Source organism: Triturus cristatus, chromosome 3_2 (genome assembly GCF_964204655.1).
Source record: "Triturus cristatus chromosome 3_2, aTriCri1.1, whole genome shotgun sequence".
Lineage (NCBI taxonomy): Eukaryota > Metazoa > Chordata > Amphibia > Caudata > Salamandridae > Triturus > Triturus cristatus.
This window is the reverse complement of record NC_140584.1, coordinates 489,046,143-489,070,279: the sequence shown is the minus strand read 5'-3', so window position 1 is coordinate 489,070,279 and position 24,137 is coordinate 489,046,143. Positions and strand designations below refer to the sequence as shown.

General features: G+C 46.4%; 1 protein-coding gene across 1 annotated transcript in view; it reads right to left on the bottom strand.

Annotated features, from left to right (window-relative positions):
* Nucleotides 1-13,563: 13,563 nt before the first annotated feature.
* Nucleotides 13,564-24,137, bottom strand: part of LOC146857589 (uncharacterized) — a 36,125-nt gene continuing 25,551 nt past the window's right edge. The window contains exon 3 of the mRNA XM_085647057.1: nt 13,564-14,814. Within this exon, the coding sequence (XP_085503183.1) occupies nt 14,350-14,814 (465 nt within the window). The 3' untranslated portion in view covers nt 13,564-14,349. The remainder of the gene's footprint in view (nt 14,815-24,137) is intronic.

Genomic DNA, 24,137 nt, shown 5'->3' with positions numbered 1-24,137 from the left:
CTGGACTCGACATGCAAGAGGCGAGTATCGTGGGAATCAACTCACGCCTTGACTGAGTCCAGACAGGCGGATAGTTGATCAAGCTGGGCCGCAATACCTGTGACAGTGGACTTGCCGTCAAGCATAATCGCCTTCAGATCATCCTCACGTGCTGGAGGGGACTCCATAATGGCAGCGGGGTCACCACCATCCAAACTCGTGCCGTCCTGATGCGTCGATCGTGCTGGTCAAAGGCGATCTTGGGCTGCTTGGGGTCAGTTCTCCGCCTGGCTGGCAGAAGCAGGCAGGAGGTGCAGCCAGAGAGCTAAGGGGGAGACAGCAGCCAAAGGAGACCACAACAACTGAGCCACAGACTGTCAGCAGCTGGGACAACTTCGCGGATGATGGCAAGGCCTCCGAAACAGGTAAGTAGGAGCGGTCAATCACTGAAGGTAATGGGAGCATCAAGGGATGGCAGGACATGGCACCAGGTATAGTCATCAGGCTGACAGAACAGCGGATTACCCAGGGCGATCTCTGCAGCCACAGCAGAGCTTCAGGAAGGTCTCGTAACTATGAGCTGACCGCAGAGAGGCCACAAGGAAAGTCCTCAGGGTGCTGCCAGGTGGCACAGCCGCAGTGGCGTTGCCCCAGATAGTCAAGAGGGACCGTCGGCCTCCGAGTGTGAGACCAGCGCCTCAGCTCCAGCAGGTGTAGAGATTTGTGAGACGTTCGAGCAAGAGGGGGTCGCAGAGGGCCTCGCAGCGCGCTACCGGCACCCCAGGCCTCGCCGCAGAAGCCACTACAGTGACAATGGTTGCTGTGGGAGGACAAGGATAGAGGCCCAGAGGTGCCAGAAATCGCCTCGGTTGAGAGGCAAGCAGGCGGACGCCAAGAACTAGGCCAGAAGACCAGAGGCCGAAGGACCCACGCAGGACAGCACAACAGCCGGCGACAGGCAGGCTCAGACCAGGTCGTGAGATAGCAGTCTTCAGGCTGGTTTTAATGTCGACCTGGGCCCAGGGCAAGATGCAACAGAGGAGCGAGGGCCAATGCAGCCTCCAGGGGGCCGGGGCGTCGCAGCGATGTTATGGCAGGCCATAGGAGGAGGCCGCAGGAAGGAGTGAGGGTGCCAGGCAGTGTACACAGCTCTGCAGAGGGAAGCCGGGAGGACGCGCCGGACCAAGAGCAATCATGGCGGGGAGTCGCGGTGGGCACGCCACCCCCATCACCTGGCCCGGACATACACAGCCACAGCGGGCGGACGTAGGAGGGGGAAATCGCACCCGAGTCGCGGGAAGGCCCGGGCCGAGCGGTGCAGCACACGGGCCCCCAGTCCCGCCACAAAGGCCCCCAGCGACAGCGGCACTCACCGGGCACAACGGAGCAGAATTCCACGCAGTCCAAGATCAGTCCACAGGCTCAGGAGGCTGGCCCAGCAGCAAGGTAGGAGGGCCAGGCCTAGCCAACGGCAGGGTTTAGTCCCAGCGCAGCGATCGGGCGGCCGTTCTCAGCACCCAGGTGTCGTCGGGGGCTGACCACAGCACAGTGCAATGCCTCAGGGGTAGAAGCACCCGGAGAGCAGGATAAAGGGCAGCTTAATTGCAGTTGTCTGAAGGATTGTTGCAGATGATTAGCTTGGCCGGCAGAGCACACTTAGAGTGCGGCCATTTTGCAGCAGGCCAAGCCACGCCCCCCGTGGAAAGATAAGATCTTAGTGTATCAGGGTCTATTTGCATAATGTCCAACTAAAGGTTTTTGTCCTGAATGGTGAATGCTGTTCACACGGAGGGAATAAGTATCTACTAATAAGTAGTGGCACAGAAGAGGTGCACAGCCAAGCAGTGTCTAGTTTTTGTTGCATGGAAGAATTGGACGCATTCCCATATTCTATGGGTTGACTGGGTGCCCAGGATCTCAAATTATACTATAGAGCTGCTGCTGAGAGTTCACATGCCTACTTTTGGTACTATGGCATGCATACACTCCGGCACCTCCTCATAGAGAGGATTGCAGTTGATCCATCCCTCCTCCCTAAGCAACTCACCCAGCCTCCCAATAGAGTCCTTGACTCTATCAGCTCGACTGTTCACGCGTGGCATGAGCTATTAAAAAGACAAGCGGGTACTCTGCTATACTCCCCTCTGCTCCCACTGAGTTGGTGTCAATGGCTCCCGTTGAGTGCGGAGGTCGCTGCAATTCAATTGCTTAGGTGCGTTCAGATCCATAATATGGGAGATTTTTTCCCTGAGGGCAAAGTCCGTACTTGGGATGAGGTTGCCGCTGGGGGGGGGGCAAAGTGCTACAACTCTCACACATATTCATTATTTCAGGGCACGTCACACCATGAAGGTGTTGTTGGGTGACGAGTATCTAGAGCCTCCTGCTCGCCCTTCTTTCACCTACCTCCTTTGCGCCAAATCTCCATATAAGCTGGTCCCTAATATATACACCATATCGCAGGAATACAACCGAACAAATTACTCTCCGCCTAGAGCACAATGACAGCTTGAACTGGGTGCTCCCATAGAGGACAGTACACCCAATTAGTGTCATTAAAAGGCAGGCACAGATTAATCCAATTCAAGTTTCTTAACAGGGTATATTACATGCCGGCATGACTCCACAGATATGGTTTGAGAGATGCCGGCATGACTCCACAGATATGGTTTGAGAGACACGGACTGCTGTGAGCGCTGCGGGGTAAGCCTCGCATGTTGTTTCCACGTGACATGTCCCCAGATTGCTGTCTTTTGGAATCAAATATTTCATGAGCTGGGAGAGGTGGTTGGAACTCCGCTTGCCCCAGACCCTCTATTGGCCCTATTGGGATACACAAAACCTCTGCCAAATGTTAGGAAACTTATCGGTCTGGGTTTGCTCTTGGTAAAGCAGCAGATAGCGTTAAGCTGTGCGCGCGGTCCTCCTCCCTCAAAGTCTGATTGGGAAAAATACATGATTTTTGTAATGCACAGTCTGAAATACTCAGTGAGCTAATGCCCCCGCAAAGCCGCCCAAAAAGCTTCTGGGGTTTGTATAAACAATATCTTCTGGTGTGGGGTGTGGACGGGTCGAATGATGTTTAGTGTCATTGTGCCTAATTATGTTACTCAAGGAAGGGTGTGATGATGTGGGCTGTTCTGGTCTACCAGGCTAATTCAGTTGATGTACTATCTGTGGCATATCCCTAGTTGTTGGGTTGCACTGGCTGACAGGTGGCAATTGTTTCTGTAATTCATCTTAATAGCTGATAACGTGGTGATATTTTTTACTTTGCTGATCATTTATATATTCTCACCGCTGTAATTTGTTTAATAACATCGTACTATGTGCACTGCTGTGAACTGTTAAATAAAATTAATAAATAGAAAAATAAAAAAGAAATGGGATGCATAAGGTAGAGACCCAGACAGATCTAAGATCCCAGACCCTCATGTGAATCTTTCAGGTTATAGATAGTTTTAAACCCATGTAAGCAGTGACAGACCGATGCATCGAAGCAAGGACATGGTGAAGAGAATTTGGTTCAGCAGAAATAGACAGGTCACATCACACTTTAGCTTCAGGAAACATCTTGTGATTAATTTAGCTGAGCTTCCGAATGAAAATAGGTCACATTTCCCTTCAGTTTCAGGAAACATGACAGAACATTTTTGCTGGGAATGGGGGTCCCTAGTTGGCAGAGGTATGTACCTTTGTCCAAATAGGGACCCTTGCTTCTAGTCAGGGTAGGGTGATACACACTTTAGATATCCCCTGCTCATCCCCTTGGTAGCTTGGCAAAAGCAGACAGGCTTATCCCAAAGGCAATTGGTAAAGTATTCGTACTCAAAACACACAGTAACACAGTAACAGCACTACAAATAGACACCACACAAGTTTAGAAAAAAATGTATTTTTATCTAAACTCAAGAAGACCAAAAACGCAAAAAAATCCAACATACATGTAGTAAAATAGTACTTAAAAACACTTGCTTAAAGTTTGTAGACCGCGAGGTGCACGGCGTCAGGCATGGAGTCACACAGACCCCCAAACAAACAGTACCTTTGGATAACGAAGCCTATGACGATGCATGGCGTCGTGGAGGTCGAGGCTAGCTCCCTGGCTGCCACGGGGAGGCGAGGCATCGTGTCCTCGAGGAGGCGACGTGTCGAATCCAGGACGGGGAAGTCGGTTGCTTCAGCAGTGAGGAGTCAGTTACGGTGATGGTGCGTAGTTGGCATGTGCAGGGAGTCACCCTTGGTGGGTATCGGTGCAGGATGCAGGTGCTGGCGATGATGGAGTCGGTGTGAGTGCTGGCTTCAAGAAATGCAGAAAACTGCAGGCGTTAAAGAGTGTCAGAGCTGAGGTGCATCGTGCACTTCATGAGTGGTGCCCCTGGCCTCAGTGCAGGTTATGGCGTTGCTGACAGTGTCGGAGACAGGTTTTCTTGCTACTTTCAAGTTGCTTCCAGCTCCCAACAGCAGGAACAACCTCCAGAGGCCCAAAATTGGAATAGGCCTCTCCTGGCAGGTCAGAAATCTCTGCAATAGAGTTCAGGGGAGCTGGGGGTGAAGTCTTTGTATCCCTGAGACTTCAGAACAGGAGGACGGCACACACAGGCCCTTAAAGATTCTTCTTCAAGCAGGTTCACAGCAAAGTTCCAGTCTTCGTTCTTTTGTTGGCAGCAGCAGCAACTGCAAGCCAAACCCACACAGCACACAGCAGAAGGGGCAGTACTCCTCCTCACAGCTCTTAAGCTCTTCTCCTTGGCAAAGAAGTGATCTAAAATTCTAGGGTTTAGGTTCCACTACTTATACCCCATTTTGTCTTTTTTCTTCTTTGTGTCAGGGTCTCAAAGCCAAGCCCAAACCAGTTCTGGCCATTTGCGCATGCAAAGTTTTACAGGGCCATGTACAATTCCTAAATAGCGAGTCGCAATGTATTTGCGACTCGCTAATTAGGAATTGGGAGTTGCTATTAGGAAGGGGCGTGCCAAGGGCGTTCCTTCCTAATAGGGAGTCTCTACCCTATGTAAGAATGTTTTGCGACCACAATTGCGGTCACAAAAAACTTCCAAATTACCGCCCTCTTCAAGAGGGTGGTAATGGAGTCGCAAATAGGAAGGGGTCTCCACGGGAGCCCTTCCCCTTTGTGACTGGCTCCAAAAATATTTTTTAAGGGCAGGCAGTGGTCCCAGGGACCACAACCTGCCCTTAAAAAATGAAACAAAAATGTTTCATTTTTTTTAAATGCATCCGATTTTCCGTTAAGGAAAACGGGCTGCATTTAAAAAAAAAAAAGCAGTTCCAGACATGGAGGTCTGGTGAGCCCAGTAGGCCACCATCCGTGGGAGGGCCTGCCATTCCCAATGTGGTCACAAATTGCGAGTGGCTCATTAATATTCATGAGCCTTGCATTTTGCGACCCTATTGGGAATTGCTGTTTAACATTTGCTTTTGCGACTCGCAAGTTCCGACTCGCAATTTTACGCAATTTGCGAGTTGCAAAAGCAAATGGTCGTACATCTGGCCCTAAATGCAACCAAGGTCTATTCTGCTCAGCTCTGCTCTGAGTCATCCAGTAAGGGCCAAAAAACACCTCAACCCACCCCGTGGCTCTCTACAGTGAATGCACATCCCCAGCCCCTGTCACTACAAAACCAGACAGTCAATACACAAACAGGCAGAGGCACACAGAATGGTTAGACAAGAAAATGCCTACTTTCTAGACGTGGCATTTTCAAACACACAATTCAAAAAACATCTTTACTAAATGATGCGTTAATAAATTCTGAGTTCAGAGCACCTAAACTTTATTCCTCTATCTTGTCCCAATGGGAAGTTATACTTGTAAGATGTTACAAAGTATCTCCCATGCTATTCTATGAGACAGATAGCCTTACAATCATGAAAAACAAAATACAGTGCATTTCATTATCTGGACATGTCACACACACAAGTACATGTCCTACCTTTTACATACAAGGTACACTGTACTTGGGAGTACCTTGGGCCAACCTGAGGGGTGTCTTACATGTAAGAAAAGGGAAGGTTAGGGCCTGGCAAGTGTGTGCACTTGCCAGGTCAACATGGCAGTTTAAATCTGTGCACAGACACTGCAGTGGCAGGTCTCAGATACCTTTTCAGGGCTACTCATGTGGGTGGCACAATCAGTGCTACAGGTCCGCTAGTAGCATTTGATTTATAGGCCCTCACACACTCAGTGCAATATACTAGGGACTTACCAGTAAATCAAATATGCGAATCAGGGAGAACCAATTGTAATAACAATTCACACAGGGAGCATTTGCACTTTGGCACTGATCAGCACTGGCAAAGTGCCCAAAGCATCTAAGCCAGCAAAACATTAAATCCAGCACAGCATCAAAAACATAGGAGGTAGAGGCAAAAAGTCAGGGGAACCATGCCAAAGATGCCAAGTCTAACAATTTTCAAGTGGTTAGTTCAGATGAGCTATCGTACCAAATAATTCACAAATAGGTCACCACAATCTCCATCTGCTAGGGGAACGAGTCAAGATGCACCAATAAAATAAGAGCACGCTTCCTCTAAGGCGCTGCTGTCTCTTACACCTTTTGATGAAACACATACATTGGAAGAAATACCAAGTATCTCATCCTACCTTCGAACATAGTGACGCACATGTGCACGCTTCTGCCAAAACCACACTTTCACACTAAAATGTTAGATAGCTTGGCAAGAGAAACTACATACAAATGGTCAGATAACCACTCGCTGTGCAGTTAGATAAATACATCTTTGATACTGCCTAAATTCTAAGAACCAAAACCCACATAGTGTGTCTGCTAATCATGCAAGGCGAGGCCCACATACATGCGCTTCTGTTTCAGAGAAAATGATACATCTGCTGATGTTATCTAGTATGTCCTGTGTGAAAATTGCTTACGCAAATGATAAACTTGGAACCTTTTCTTTTGTGGTTTTAAAGCTTAAATACTGTTGTTTTTGAGCTGTATTTCGGACATCAGGTTTCAGTCTCCCTGTAGCTGACGGATCTCCGCAGCTATAAAGCTGTAAATAATTAAACCCATATTGGGTTTTGTTTAACAGATTTTCCTCCAACATATTGGCGAGCCAGCCAGGATTTCTACTTGGCCACACTGTTTCCCACCATCCAGAATACCGCCTGTCCCCATGGAGTGAGTTTGCACACCTTAAAAGTAGGTAAGGAGACACCGATTTTATTGATGTCTCCTCATTTCTCTGGGCGGGTGGGACACAGGAGTTTGGCATCAGTAAGGTGAGACCAGTGTGGACTCTGTTCCTCTTTTATTTAAACAAGTAACATTCGACATTGAAATATAGAATATGTCGGTATTCGCATGAAAGATTGTGTGTGAATTGTATGACACAATATTTAAGCATCTCGGTGATAAGTCCGGAAGATACATGGAACTCAACTAAGTAGTCGAAAGTAATCAAAGGCAGAGTAGGACTTTAGACTAGGTATTCCAGTGTATGTTTTCTCATTACAATAAGAAAACGGCTAAACCGGTGTCATTAAACCTTACTCTGAGTAAGAATAAATTATTAGAGTCAACTCTGCAATTCTAGACGTTAGGTCTGGAAATCACAATTTGTAATTACAAATGTTGAAAGTTTATCCTCTCTGTGAATGCGGAGGGGAGTGACCAATGATTTTTTGCCCTAGTATGTAGTTTAGAAATGATGAATATGCATATGTATATGTAAACAGAAATATGGCCACAGATAAATGTCATTTTGTTATTTTATGTTATATAGTGTAAAAACTTGCGATTTCCTAGTTTGTGAAGAATATTGTAGAATGTTAGAAAAGGAAATGTAAGTAATTGGCGGAGTTTTACAAATGTCTCAAGAGTTCGCGAGTGATCAATCACAACAGGTCCCAGAATTAATTGTCCTTCTTTATAACACTCAGGTTGTAGGCCTCTCCAATGGTACTGACCCCAGTAGACTACCAATACAAGTACCATCTAATAATCCCTTGATGTAAGAACTTCTTGAACACCTATGTATTGAAACAACATCACCTATATGTCTAAGGACAACATACATTGATCTGATAACAACAGGTCTGTCAGATAATTAAACGATCCCTTCAAGAATTGAACAGAAACATTTCTAAAACTAAGTGTTCGTGCCACCACAACATCCAACAAGGATATTGTAATTAGATAACAGAAGGTTGTAGTAATACAGTGGTTTCATTAATACCATAACAAATAGTGACAATAACAACTGTTACCTCCATGATAAAATTGTAACTACATTCCCTCAGGATTGGAAATAAAAAGAATTATCAGATAATATAGATGGGAATTTAGATAACTATCTTCAGGGTACACAGACAGAGGAAGAATTATTGGACATTATAGACAGTGAAACAGATAACTATCTTAAAAGGGATTTTTAGTGGGACTACAGTTAGAATAGAGGTACCATGTAAAGTGGTAAATGGACAAAACCTGTTGCGGTTGTCCAACCAATGGTTAAATATCCCCTAAAGGCCCTCATAAGAACTGACTTATCTTCTTTTTGAGTATGAGGGAACTGGCCTAAGGAGAATATATCATAATCATCAAGGGCAGATAATGATATATTGACTAAAAGCCCGGGTGACCCCCAAACTAATCGATATAGATATAGAAAAGACACAACAAGACATTTATAACATTTTTGGTGTATATAAAGTAAGAATACTAACAGCTTGGAAGTGGTGAAACGTCCTCCTGATACACAGGTGAATCTTCATTTACAAAGATTTTAATTTTTAACTCTTCATGAGTGACACTGATGCAACCTTGTGGCCAGTGGCAGATAATATTGAAGTCATATTTACATTTCAGTGGGACCACGGGCAATCGTTGCTGTATTGCATCCCTGAAAAATCGTTGCTGTATTTCATCCCTGAAATATTAACAGACTCACCCTTAATATTAGACATCCTAGTTTATGCACTTGTCACTGACAACTGAAAACATTGTACAGAATGGCACAAAGCAACTAAACACCATACACACCCATGGCCCCAAGAGCCTGCCAGCCCTCTCACTCAAAAGAGATCCAGAAGCAGACCTACGGACAGTACAAAGAAAATCCAGGATTCTGTTAGCCCTTCCACTCAAAGAGACTCAGAGGCACACTCAAGGGCAGTATAAAGAAAAGTCAGGACTTTGCCAGTTCTCTCACTCAGAAGAGACTCAGAGGCAGACTCAAGGACAGTACAAAGAAAATCCACTCATAGAAACAAATAGTAGGAGCACAAGCCCAGAAGAGGCAAATAGGTAGGGTCCAAAAATGTCTAAAGCCAGAAGGTTCTAGTGATAGCAAAGCAAAAAAGAGGGCATCAAGAGAAAACCAATGTCCTCTTCAGTTAACTAACATAATCAAGGTAGTTAAGTGTCATAATGTCAACACAGCTGCCTTCTGTGCATATCCCATTTCAGATACAGACGATGATGCCCATGACTGGGCCACATATACTCCAGACTAGTGTACCCAAGCAACAGAAGACCCCATTGCAGGCAGTGTTGAAAAGTTTGTAAATGGGTTTTCCACAATAGATTAGGACACAGAATTGAGAGACACAGGTGCAGTAGTGGTCAAAACCATGCAGCATGACTCTTCAGATATATTGCAGATAACAGACCAGATAACTCTGCCACCTCATTACTTAGCCCAGACTGCTGAACTCATAACTTTAGAACCAGCCCTTGAACGAGGGGAACGGGAAGCAGTAACAGTATACTTTGAGTCAGCCTATGTCACCACAACAGTGCAAAATGCCCCCTTAACAAACCACGTTCCATAGTTTTGTGAGCTAGAAAAACATTGCCACCTTCAGGCCATTGGATGCTTCCCGACATTTTACAGAGACAGCTGACTCGTACCTAGGAGAAATACAGGAAAGAGCCCCAGAGCATGAGAAACAGTTGTGGGAAGCCAGAGGATGCCCACAGACAGGAACAGACTTAATATACAGACAGTATCCACAGGGAAACCTGTCATGCCCCAAGCATTCCTACTGATAGAGCTAAACCAGCTGCATCTTCTTTCACACATTGCCCGTGACAACATGTTCCTCCAAATATGCCAAGATTGGCCTACAATGTACATACTCGTGCACTGTCTGCCAGCAGTATTGACCAAACCCCACTTTCAAAGTAATAGTTATCACAATAGCCCGACCACAATGGCCCTCCACTGTAATTAAGGCTGGCTCTAGGGCTGTGCGACCAGTGCCACCACAACGGATTCTGACTTCAGGTGGGGGCACAGTTTGCAAGTATACTATGGTTTTAAAAGCATTGCTGTCACATTCCTTGCTTCCTACAAATTTCAGACAAAATAAAAATGTCAAGATAACTTCACACTGATTATTGTTCTTCCTCGGAAGAGCGCGATATTTTGTCGAGTGGACGTTCTGACTAATCATAAGGTAACTCAGAGTTGATGTGATGTGCCTGATGCAAAGCATCACAAAGTGCATACAATGTAAATAGTTCAGTGGGTTACTGCTTTTAGCCAGAAAGATCCTTTTGTTACTTACATTTTGTAGGTTAAAATATTAATATAGAACAGTGGGCTATAAACTGCCGTCAAAGAGCTGCATGTATACTACAAGTTATAGATTAGAGCGCTATGTTTTTGGCCAGTCTTTCATTATTCGAATGTTGCAAAAAGTAGAAATGAATCCTTATTATTAAAGAGAGCCCCCAACTATGGTGTTAAGGATTGGGTGCGGAGTTTGTGCTTCTACAGACCCAGCACTCTTAAACTATACTGCCTATCAGTGTGAATGACATGTGACTCATACACTGTGTAGTTCTGTGTCTTTTGTGACATTTCATATACACTGGTTTACAGTAGGATTGTCTCTGTGTAATGTGGGTGTGATATAAAGTGCTTTGACAAATATAGCCTTTCACATCTCATGCGTTTACAACGCATGCGATTACAACGCGGTTGTTACAACGACCGCGTTGTTACATCGCAGTACCATTACAACGCAAGTCGTTACAACGACTTGCTCTAGGGGGCGCGCTAGACTTAGCAATATAGTAATTTACTATTCCATCTCTAACGTGTGCAACAGTAGGGAAGGTGTTGGAATAGTTAATTATACTATTCCTTAGTTTAGAGCGCCCTCTAGAGCAAGTCGTTGTAACGATACTAGTACTGCGATGTACCAACGTGGTCATTGTAATGACCGCGTTGTAATCGCATGCGTTGTAACATATGTGATTTGATGGCTGTTTCCCATTCTGACCCACTAAACTGGTATGAGTGGTGCTATAAAACAAATTAAATGCATCTGAGAGAGACTGTTTATGGCAGGAGTCGCCAACCTTTTCTGTAATAAGAGTTACTTATGTTCAATGAAAATCACCACGAGCTACTAATGATATTAGTGCTGTAACAATGACTGTAACAGTTAGGATTACATTAGTGGCCAACATATACAAGATTACCATTAGCGATCACCTCAGTTTGTCAGGTGCAGTTGCCAGCAGTAATGTAAAAAATGCTTTGTCAATGTGGAAAACCACTCTGTGGGTAATATATAATTGCTATAGCTGCATTCGCCCTATTGCCATGGCAATATTCATAGTAATAATTTTCCCTTATGCTCGATGACTTATCACTCAATTATCAACTTTAAATACATTTTGGAAATTCAACCATTTTTCTCCCAACATCAGCTTCCGAGTTCTGAAAATGCCAGGTTCCAAGTTCATATGTAGAGCAATATCATTATGGAATGGTACAGAGTCAGACAGTCCTTTAAGATTTGACAATGTCAACAAATATGGGATGCAAACATACAGAGCTATAGATGGACAGGAACTACGAACATGACCCTTGTGGGTATCAGAGCGCTTTCCAATTGTTAGAGAGGATATAGTTATGCAAAGATACATGTATAAAAACTAGAATAAATTAGAGCAATACACGATACAGCAACACCCAAGAAGAGGGTGGTGACCTTTCAATGTTAGGACCAATAGATTAAACAAGACAATACAATAATAAGCAAGTAGTAAAATTGGTGTCATAATCTAGAACAGTACAGTCTGAGGCAACACCCCAGCTGAGGGTGATATCATCTCATTGATATGACAATTAGATCAGATGTGACAAAAACATAAAAACAAGCAATCATAATGTCATAATCTAGGACAATACAGGATTCATCAGGCAGCATTCCCAATAATGGGTGTGCCACTCAATGTTGACACAGAGAAATCAAAAGAACAATTGTGGAACAGGCAAGCAGTAATCAAAGGTGTGGTTTATGAGTGTAGACTGCTCGGAAAGGGAGTTACTAGGGTCTGGGGCAGAAAATTGTTCATGAGTAATAGTCTAACTCCTTCCGTGAAGGATGTGGTTGAAGTGTTCATCCTTAGTTCCGGGGGAGGAAGTTCCAAATTCTCTGAGTGATGCCAGAGAAGGCTCTGTTTTTTTTTTGTAAAATAATTTCTATTGGCATTTTAAATTTACGCAGAGTACATACATTTTATGGGGTTAGATAATAAACATAGTACAGGTGCCATTGCATCATCAATTGGTAGCGACACATATTTTATTTACCCAAGTGTCTCTGTTGTGAGGCGGAGACATGTTGTTTTGGTGCATGGCACCTTGGGGCAATGCCCGCTATTTGTACCGTGAACTTTGCATTAATCTGCTATGCTGGTGTAGTGGCACACCACTTATTGCATTTTAAATGGGGAACTGAACTCTTTAACGGGGGTAACTGCAACTGGGGTATACTGTGTGTAAGATGCTACCGTTTGATGGGGTCCGGGAGGCTGATTTGATCTAGTTGGTCTGCTAATTGTACAGGTTATGGTGTAGGGTAGGAATGTCAAGGCGGGTACTCTGTTTACTGTGCATGCTCAGTTTAGGGCCGTGCCCTGCTGTGTGTCTATTCTAAAGGGGGGCTACGCTGGGCTGTTTCGTAGCGCGCCTCTACTGTGGAGGGGAGGGGGGTGCCCTGCAACAATGGTGCTTCTAATGTTTCCTGCTTGAAGGAATAGAGTAATATTTTCCATTGCAGGGATATGCGGTGTTTGCGGGTACCTTTGATTTCTTCTAAGCGAAGCGCCTCCTCCTCCTAGGCTATCCATTTGCTGACAGCCCCCTTTCAAGCCACTAGGGGTGGGCCGCCGGGCATTCTCCAATGTACTGCTATGCTTCTTTTAGCTAGGAGGTTCGCCAGGGATGCGAAACGTGTCTCAACTTTTTGGTGTTTGCGACGTTTGGTTATGCCCAGTGCGCAGGGGGGCCCCGGACCCACAGCCCCCCCAGGCCCCACAGAGAAAGAATCTGTGGCTCTTTGCCCGGAAACAGTAATATCGATACCATATCGAATATGGGGTCTTACGCATGGCCATGTCCATTGCAGACACTGCATAGCCGCCTCGTGACATAAGCGTTTAACTTTTGCCAAAATTTGCCGCTGCGTTTTGCCAGCTTTCGCTGTTTCCACCAGGCACCAAGTGGAGGTAGCAGCAATACCCAGCTTTATTTTTTATTTATTTGTTTTTTATGTTATGTTTTTTAACTTTTTCTTTTACTTTGACCTTTTTGTGTTTTACTGTTTGCTATCTCTTCTATATTGTTTCCACTTTTCCAATTCCATTTTCCTTCTTTCGTTATCTTATCACCTGTTTTTTAAATTTCTGCATACTTAGTGAGTAGCTACATAGCGAGTCCAATTAAAATCATGGAAAACATCTTGAGTACTTCTTTATGAGAGGAAGTCAACTTTGCGAGCCTTCTGTGCTGCAAATTCCCTGATAAGCTGTCCGTAATCCAGAGATCTAGCAATGTCATGTTCAATTGATAACAGGGCCAAATGATTCAGTCTCTCGAGTCATTGATGTCCTCAAACAATTTTTAATCAATTTCAGTTTTGAAAAAGTTCTTTCCCCTGAAGCCACTGTAACTGGGATTGTCAACGCAATGCGTAAAGCCACTGCAAGATTTGGAACTGCAGTGTTCAGTTTGTTTTCATAAATGAATTGTAATGTTTCCAAAGCTGTTGCATTATTTGGCACCAAGGAGGAGAACATTCGCAGCTCGGTATGTAAATCTCCGGGATCAACATCTGAGTCAGAACTGTCGGTTAACATGATGCTTAAATCTGCACAGCTTTTCATCAATTCATTATCGTTCATGCTAGCAATTTTCCCCCAGTCGAGAAGAAATCCAAAGAAATCATAGTGATGTTTCATCTGAGTGAACCTTTCAATCATGGACATATTTGCTTGATCCATCAAGACGTTGAAGAACTCAATGCGATATTTCTCTTTTGGTTCTAAGATTCCCTCATCACGACTCTCGTATTGAAATTGTCTCCTAATCGTTCTTCTTCGCAAACTTGTAGATGCAGGAAAACTTCTCATCTGAGCTCATCTCCAGTTCTTCCGCCAACTCCTTAGCTGAAACTTGTGCAGATTTGAAACCACTCTCCTTATACGTTTCCAGAAACTGGACAGTCTTTTCAAGGCATTTCAATGCAATGTCAAGTTGCATATCCTTACTTTGCATGATTTTGCTAACGAGATTTATTTGCTGCAAAAGGTCATACCAAATCACCAGCGATACTAGAAATGCATAACTCCTCAATTGCTTAGCCAACCCAGCTGCCTCAGCTCTGGCCTTTGGGTCATTCGCTTCCTCTGATACTTCAACCACGGTGTCATAAACGGCGGCCACTTGGAAACGGACAGCCTTGACGCTATCAATACGGCATTCCCATTGAGTTTCGGATATGGGCTTTACTGTCAGATCTTTAACGTGCTCAATGAGTACTTGCCATCTCTGTGTTGAGACAGAAAACAGTATGTAAATTTGATGCAAGATTCCAAAATCCCAGCATTTAATAAATTTACATGCAATGACTCTCAATGGAACTGATAAACATAAGGGCAGGACCTCATGCTCCTAGAATTAGGTTGGACTCTCCAGCATTGCATCAATGGTAACCAAAGTGGACTGCTTGTGAAATGAGCCACAATGGCCAGGCGTGATGCTGTGGCGTGGGAGGTGGCAAACGCAACAAGATGATGGACGGAGTGTTAAAACCTTTCAGCCACTCACCCCCAGTCACAGATCTGGGTTTAATCCATCGTTCTTCAGCTCACTGCGCCACACCAGTTTGGACCTAGCCATATACAAATCAGTCTTGACCCTGTTCCTGATGGGAACAGTCCAGCCCGAACTGCCAGACCAGGTCCTTCCTGGACCGGAAACAAGCATTATGGGACCGGGCTCGGGGTATTACACTGCATCAGCCAGGCTAGCTTGAATCCAGTGGCACAGTGAGCAAGGGACCCATGTCTGGGCATACCCGTGGCAAACATCACAACCCACTAATAGGAAGCTGGATTGAGGAAACAAGGCCTACTTTAGTCAGACCACTCTCCATTTGGGCCAGCCTCTAGTCAGAATACTGCTGTAGAGGTAAACTTTTACCAAACTCTGAGCTTCAAACATGGTGCCATCCAGATACAAACTAAAGCAGAGTTCTCCAAAGTCAGTCCTGGAGGGCCGGAACCATGCCAGATTTTTAAAACAACTACATTTATCTAAATGGGGATATGCTAAAAATCTGGCATGGATCTGGCCTTCCAGGACGGACTTTGGAGAACCCTGGCCTAAAGGATGCGGCTTAGTGCCATAGCAGGAGAGTCATAGGCCCTAGTGCAATCATGAAACCTTGGTCTCCTGATCACTGACTGGGTAGCAAAGTACAGCAAAGTACAGCAATAATCTGGATTTATCGGGTCCATCAAAGCTCTGGGCTCTGGTGTCACTGCACCTGCTGCACCATTCATAGCTTCAGCTCTGATAATGCTGTTTATGAATAACCCTATTGGTTCCTTTAGTGTAATTCATCACATTAACCCACAAGGAATCAAAATAGTGTGGCTAATGCAAGTATAGGCAATTTATAGTTAATGAACACAGGCAAAGTGGGCAGTGTTTACAGTTCTAATATCTGAGTAATCTTAAACCATTGTTTCCATTCACAAAATAAATAACAAATCGCTTACTGAGCATGCCGCATATTCACCCCTGAGGTTCAAGTGTATGAATACGTTGGTGCATTTTCATTTAATCCGCAAATAAACAAATTGATATGCATTGAACCCCCACACACAATGGACCAGGCCTCTCCTTCTCAGCCACGTGTGGAGCAGACAGCTGTTCACATCACTCAAACTTCAACAATAGCTGAACACTGCTATAATACTCAGTCCTAGCAAAAAATGTGCTTGATGAACAAGCATGGAAGCTGAGAACTCCTCAGTCCAAAGTAGTTCTGGCTGAATTGTGTCAATTACCGACAGCGAGACTTTCATATGCAACCTAATGCTATCCTTATCGAAGCCATACTCCGAATAGAACTGCCTGAAGTACTGACATATTTAATAGTTGTCTATATAAAATATTTGAAAAAATACTTTTAACAGGAACAATCAATTAGGGCTAAATGGGCACTTTTATGAACATGCATTTTTGAATACGGTTATTCTGCAGTTCCAAAGCATTTAAATTTAATACATTCAGATTTTGCTAAACTCTTTTGGTAGACAGTTTATACACAATCGACAAGTTCCAGCGTGTAAAGTTTTTACACCACAGATTAGTTTGCTTGCTTACAAATAACATAATTCAATTTATGGCAATGTTGTCAAACTACATTCCTCATATCCCACCGACTATATAGTACAGTGTACACGTGCATATATTTTTGGTAACTCATATGACATATTCCATTATAGGATCGGTATTTCATTCTTAATTAGCTTAAAGTGAATCCTCTAGATATATTTTATTTTAAACCTAAACCCTCGGGTGGCCCTACTAGTGACAGTCGTCTTCTTTAACCCTTTACTGACTAAACAGCCCTCCCACCGCTGGATTATTGTGAAGGAATGAAAAAGTGAAAGTCATTTGACTTGCAACCACTGCATTGGGCCTGTGTGTACTCCTTCCAGCGTCAGAATCTTTAAAGATGACGTAATTACAGTAATAAAACTTTCCCTTAACGTTCTCAAAGAATTCCCACCTACCCTTGATTAACACAGAGATTCCACTCGGTAAATAGTTTTAACAGTACCTCGCTCCCAGGTTCTGGAGACCTTCTGAAAACTCCTCTCCAATGCTCAGTGTTGCAGACACCTTAAGAATGTTCACACTTGTCAAGGCGCAGCGCCCACTTTGCTGATCGGTGGTTTAAGCACATATCTTCATACCGCAGCCCACTTAGAAATTGACCCCCTCGAACCTCAAAGGCATCGCTGCTTTTGAAGCCCCCAGCAGAAGTCCAAAGATAACTGCACTTTGTAACTTAAGAAACGGACTGACTCAGGGTGTTTAGTTAGTGGAAGCCGCCCGGAGGCCGCCAAATGCCTGCCAGGGGCCGCCACGAATATGTATTGTATCCGATCCGATTCCTCGTGGCGGCCCCTGGGGTTTGGCGGCCCTGTGCAGGTGCACAGCTTGCACATGCTTGCACATGCCTAAGGCCTTTCCTGCGGGCGCAGAGGCGGATCGCAAGCGGCTCCATTGCCATTGCGAAGTGTAGGGGGGAGAGCGGGCAGCCCTGGCGCGTGCCCCTGAGATTTGGAAACTATGGTGACATATGGTGCCCGAGTTTTACCCTGGATGTTGGCTTGGAGTATATTAGTTTGGTATATGCGAGCAGGCGAGGTCCTGTCCCCATCCGTTGTATAACCTGAAGGAGGTAGGGCCAAAGGAGGGTGTCAAAGGCTTCCGATTCTGATTCTGATCCTGGACATGGAACAGACGCCTTATATTATAGGATGCGTATCTACCCGGCACGAAGCCGCACTAATCTGGGTGAATCGGAGTTGGGAGGATTGTGGAGTATCATTCTGCCAATATTTTCCCGTATAATTTATAGTCTGCTGGTAATAGGGCTGTGGCCTGGTATGATCCAACGTAATGGGGGTCCCTGTCCGGTTTAAGGAAGGAGACTATAACCGACTCGTCCATGGATTGTGGTAACTTCCCCCGATCCAAAGCTCCCTGGAACTGTTGTACCAGTTGGGGGACCAACTGGGCAGAGAAGGTGCAGAAAAATTCTAGTGGAAGGCTGTCTAGCCCGGGGGCCTCGCATGTGACCAACGCGTGCAGCGCTTGCTTGGCCTCCATCCTATTTATGGGTTCATCTAGGGTACGTCGGTCGCTTCGCGTTATACAGGGTAGGGGATACACATCCAGGAAACTAGTGAGTCGCTCTGTGTCTTCCGGGTCGGAGGTTGCATAAAGCTGCACATAGTGTTGCTGGAATACGTATAGGATGGAGGCTTGTGAATGAACTAAGGTGCCCGCTGAGTTTCATATTGACGTGATCAGTGGGAGGGTTGTGTCCTGTTTCACTAGCCACGCCAGCAGCGCACCCGCTCTGCCCCCGTCTTTATGTACTCTAATTGCGTAAGCCCTAAAATTATATCTACGGAGGTCAGACAGTGCCTCTGCATAAGCAGTTTTAGCTTCCGCTACTTGGGTCGGCAAGGCTTCATTTTTATCTGCTGCTTGTGTTAGTGTGGCTAACGCGCATTCCTTTTCGTGTATACTTTGTTCTAGTGTCTTGCGCACCCCTGTAATGTGCTGTATGCATGTGCCCCTGATTACGACTTTAAATATGTTCCATTCCGCTGTGCGTGGTGGTGCCTGTGTGTGTGTTCTCTTGGAAATAATTTTGTATATGTTCTGCTTCAGTTTGCCTGAAGACTGAGTCGTCCAGGCATTCTTTGGGTAGACGCCAGGTGGGGACTGGTGGTCTGGGTGGCTGCCACTCTAAGGTGATCGTGTGGGAATCGTGATCTGACAGGACCCTGCCCAGATATTCGAACTCCTGTATCTTGTGCAGGATGGGGAGGGAACAAAGGAAGCAATCTAGACAGACCCTAAGATCATGTGGTATTGAATGGAATGAGTAGAGCATAGTGCCCATGTGAGTAAGCTTAATAGGAGTGAGAGTGCGTCCCAGATTATGCCCTGGTCTGTGTTGGGCGCATAAAAACTTCCCAGGACTAACAGATGGCCATCGAGGAGCAAAAGCTCCTGATATGATATGGGACCCCTGGCTGGATCCAGATTGGGATTCCTCATGCATAGGCCGAGTATGTTGTGTCACAAAATGTCCCACGCCACCGCTTGTGCAGTTTAGCTAATTCCCCTGCAACTAGGAGAGTTTCCTGTAGCAGCGCAATCTGTGCATTCTGCCGCTTTAAGTAGGCATAGATTGAATATGGCTTGTGTGCTGTATGCATGCCTCGCACATTAAGTGTGAGGATGGTGAGTTTCCCCGTTTGTGCCATATGGGATTAATAAGGGACTGGGGGGGGGGGTATGGTTGGGTACAGCGTTGAGTCTTGTTCCGCCTCCCTTCCTTGAGCTGCCTTCGTTGCCTGATTCAACTGCGGCTCCGCCATGAGCTATATGTGAGGATAAAGTGTAGTGAAATGTGACATCGTTGGGGGAAACAATAGGGATGGGGAAAAACCCTAATACTGGGGACCTATCTCAGCAAGCGATACATCCAAACCTACTCTTGCATGAGAAGAGAACTTTAACCTAATGTGGGGGTGGCGTCGCATATCTGTGAGTTGGCTCTCTGCAGGGGCATTTGTAGAATCATAGCGCGCTACCTGGACTGGTGAGGGAGTTTTTGGGCACTGGGCTTGCAGCGCAGTTAATCACAAACCAAATTACTTTACAGTGTGACTAGCCGGGAAACCTCACTTACATAGTCTACTATTGTCTGTTCAAATCAGGGTCTCAGCAGTCTGTCGTATGACCAGTGGCGGTGTTGCCGAGTCCACTCTTGAAACCACCCCTTCACTGCTGTCTTCCTCCCCTGACGAGAAGATGTGTGGGCCTCAATCCATGTCCGTCGTGGGGGAGGAGGATCTGAGCTCTGCTGCAGCTTGTAGGGCTTTTCGACATTCTTGTATTATTTGTTTCAGGTCAGGTGAGCCCAAGGAGTGGGTTGGCATGGCGGCTTCTTTTCTCCTGTTTTGTTGTTTTGGACGGCGCTGTGTCTTTGAAAGCCTAACCAATTTGCCATTTGCGCTAGGGTGTTTTTGCAGTGTTGGTCTGCCCAGTCATGGACGTCTTCCGCATTCGTGAAAAAGGTAGTGGAGCCTTCGTGCATAATTTTGAGATGGGCTGGAAACAGCAGGGAGTATTGTATGCCTTCCAACCGAAGACATCGCTTTACTTAGAGAACGAGGATCTTTGGCATTCTACTTCCCGGGAGTAGTCTGGGAAGAGCATTATTTGTTTGTTCTTGTTGTGGATGGGGCCATATTGCCTGGCTGCTCTTAGAACCGCAGAGCGGTCTCTTAAATGCAAGAATTTTGCCAGCATCGGTCGAGGCGGGGTGCCGGGTGGGTGCCTGTGGGCCGAACTCTAAGGCCCTTTCAATTGAGCTGTGTGCTCCGAGTTTGGAGTGAAAGATTTGGTCCATGTCTCCATGTACACCATGGGGTCAGTGCCTTCGATGCCTTTCCGGGGGTTCTAGCACTCGAATGTTGCAACGTCTTGAACGACCTTCCAAATCAAGACTATGCACTCCTCCATGGTGGTCATTTAACCTAGTCAGGTCTGCAGGGTTTCTTGGTGTGTGCTGATGGAAGGCTGCATGGTGGCTATTAGTTTCTCTCCTTCTGACACCTTGTCTGGCAGTTTTCGGTGGCCGTCCTTGAGCAGGCTGATGTCTGTAGTCAGGGTACAGAGTCTTTCCTCCATGGACACCCCGGAGTGTTCGACTGCTGCAAGCTGTTGGGGTTGTTACCTCTTTAAGTGCTGGTCTGGCACACGTAGAATTGTCTTGTGTGGTCCCCGTTGTCACTGTGCTCACCGTGGCTCATTGCTTTCCCATTCTGCTGGTCTGAGATTTGCGTGATCCTCTGGAGGACTCACTTTCCGTCGCCTGAGGTGAAGATGGGTGCTTGACGGATCACTGATCCGTATGCTGTTCTGCTGGTGTATCGGGTGGATGCATGAGGATTGTAGATACCGTTTCTCTTGGGGCAAACGCTGGAGGGCCGTTAGTTCTTAGGGCTGTCTGCTTGTGGTTTTACTTAGTATTCACAAAGGTGCGCACTGGCTCTGGGGCTCATTAGCGTCCGTTGTAGGCAACCTTTGTATCTTCCAACAACTCCTTGTATTTGATGTCGCTTTGGTACCACTAGCCCCCCTTATGTTCTTACGCACAGCCTGGCTTAGCGTCCCATTGGCTCCCCGCCTTACGTTATCTGGCCAGGGTGTGGTTTCTGCTGTTCATTAGGATGTGCCTCAGGCGTACGCGTCCTGTTGCGCAGTGTCACCTACTCCCGTCTGTCCCCTGATCGTAGGAGCTGCGGTGGGTCTGTGTGTTGGATCTCACAGCTGACTGTTGCCCCCCCTCCGGGATATTCCTCCTCTGCTCCTTGCGGTATGCTGCTGTTGGTATTCTCACTTCATGTGTGCCAACATACGTGCCTATTGTCGGAGTTTTGTGTGCAGCCCAGCTGCTGCCATCTTGGTTCCAGGGGTGTCTGTGCTGAAGAGGACAGAGGGGGGAGGAGGGGCGATCAGCACACCTCAGCCTCCACCGCCCCTCACTCCATGTGACTCAATACGTCTTGCTCGGATGACTGCCGCGGCCTTCTGCTCTTGGGCGCTGCTTCTGGGGCCCACTCTCTGCAGTTGTCACAGCGCGCGCCAGGCTCAGGGGTGTGTCAGGAACACTTACCCGCTGCCATCTTGGGGTCAGGCGTGCCTGGTCTTATAGCACTTTTGTGGGCACCTCACTGCTTTCCCAGGTAGTTGCTGATCTTCAGGGCCCAGCGCTAGCCCTACCCTCACGACGCACCGCATCCTGACTTGAATCCGGGTTCTTAATTGCTTCCGTTGCTTATTGATATGGGGGAAAGGGGACGGGGCGGCAGACCCAGTTCCGCGCACGCCCACCCTCTCCTCCCCTGCTGTTTCTGGGATGCCGGCGACGATGTCGCAGTATCAAGGCTCGCTCTGCTTACCCAAATCACAGCTGTGGAATCCAACACCGGTTCACGGAGCCCGCCCAGACACGGACGGTCTCCCTACCGCGGCGGTCGCCATCTTAGGGTCAGGTGTGCCCGGTTTCACCACGCTGCTGTAGTCGCCACTTCTCTATCTCAGAGCGTCACCGACCTTCAGGCTATGGTGTAGAGGCTTTCCTTCTCGGTGTGCCTCCTTTTGACGAGGGTCCAAGTTCTCTGCTGCTTCCGCAGTTTTCCAATGTGGGAGGAAGGGGCGAGGCGGCAAGCCAGGTCCGGTGCGCACACGCCACCCTCCCCGCCATCGTTTCTGGGCTGTCTGCGGCTTCGCCCCAGCATCGGAGCCCGCTCTGCTCACCCCGATCACAGTCGCGAGGCACAACACCAAGTCGCGGGGCCCACTCGGTCAGGAGCTATCTTCGGACTCCAGCGGACGCCATCTTGATCTTGGGACCGCCTCTTCTTAAAACTCTTTTCTGCCGCAGATCTGAGCAGTATCGGGATCAGGCACCCAGGATCTGATTCCTGCGATGTTCGGACACATCTATGTCCGGCTTTGGGGCCAATTAGGTGCGGTGTGACTGGCGAGATTCATGCCCGAATACGAAGCCTCAACTCGGCACATCCGCCATTGTAGCCTGCTCGGCCACGCCCGCCCCCCCCCACCCCCCCCCCTCAGAGAAGGCTCTGTTGTTTTCTTTTTAAAGAATATCTGAGGTTTCAGTAGTAAAGTGCTGGAGCTTTGAAAGGATCTCGGTTCTCCCAAAAGTTCAAGCTTATGAGCAAGGTAGCTTAGGGTGCTGACATGTAGAGCTTTGTGGGCCATGCAAGCAATTCAGTTGAATTTGTGCTTCATAGAGGAGCTAAGTGAGGAATTTCAAATCAGGGGTAAGGCGACTGTTTCTTTTTGATGCTGTGATGAGCCTTGCACAATGTGTGCACTGATATCTTAAGGATTTTGGGTGCTCTGGGCCAAATGTATTCTGGGGATCTCTGTTCGGTACAGCTATGAATGTATGATCCAATTTCAGCTCTTTCATGCCCTTTTGGCCAGGTCACTGACAGTGCACAGGCACAATCCAAATGCTAAATGTGTTTACATTGAATATTAAGGAATAGTGACGAGTGTTTTCAATATTGTAACACAGCCGCTCACTAACATTACTGCATATAATCTTAGTAATACCCCAAATTTCTTACATGTGAAGTCCTATTTAGAGCTAAAAGAAACTTTTATAGGGATGTTGCATTAAAACTCCATTTAATAACTATAAAAGGTCATCAGGGCAAGGCTCTCTGAAGAATGAGCTGGCTCTATCAGTGGGCCCCCTGAAAGGCTGGGGCCCCGGCCAGAGCCCACTTTGGCCTTGCCTTAAAACGGCTCTGTATGTGAGTAAGGGCCCATTCAGTGCTTTACCCTGGGCGAAAGCCTGATTGAATCGGCTAAGAAGATAGAATTGTTCAATGTGGTTACATAGTTGGACACGTGCACATTTTTCAAAGAGCTTCTGCAGGGCTGGGATGTTGGAGATGTGGCGAAAATTGTTTAGATTGTTTTGATCTACCATTGGCTATTTTAGGATAGGGGTGACTTGCCCAGACTTTAGGCAATCAAGGATTGTGCCTTAACGTATGGAGGCATTTACGATCTTGGTCCAACGTGGGAGTATCAACACTTTGAGCTCCTTGAAGAAGTTGGGGGTAAGAGGGTATTAAAGTGGTTTGATGGTTTCAAATCTAATAGAATTTTTTTAAATGGTGAGTTCCTTAATGGTTTTGAAAGAGCTCCACATGGAGGCGAGAAGGCTAGGGTGATGTAAGATAGGACCATGCCCCAGTGCATTCTGCAAGTCAGTTCTAATGTGATCAGTCATCTCAAGGAAGAAGGACGCAAAATCTATGCATTTGGGAAGCGGATTAGATCCAGCTGGGGGAAAAGTTGGGTGGGCCATCTGATTGAATTTTAACAAGCTCAAGTGGTATTTTTGGCTGATTTCTAACTTGGTCAAGTTGGTTTGTAGAAAAAATTGATTTCGCGTTTCTGATGCTCTTGTAATATGTTTCCCTCAGTGACCTTAGTTG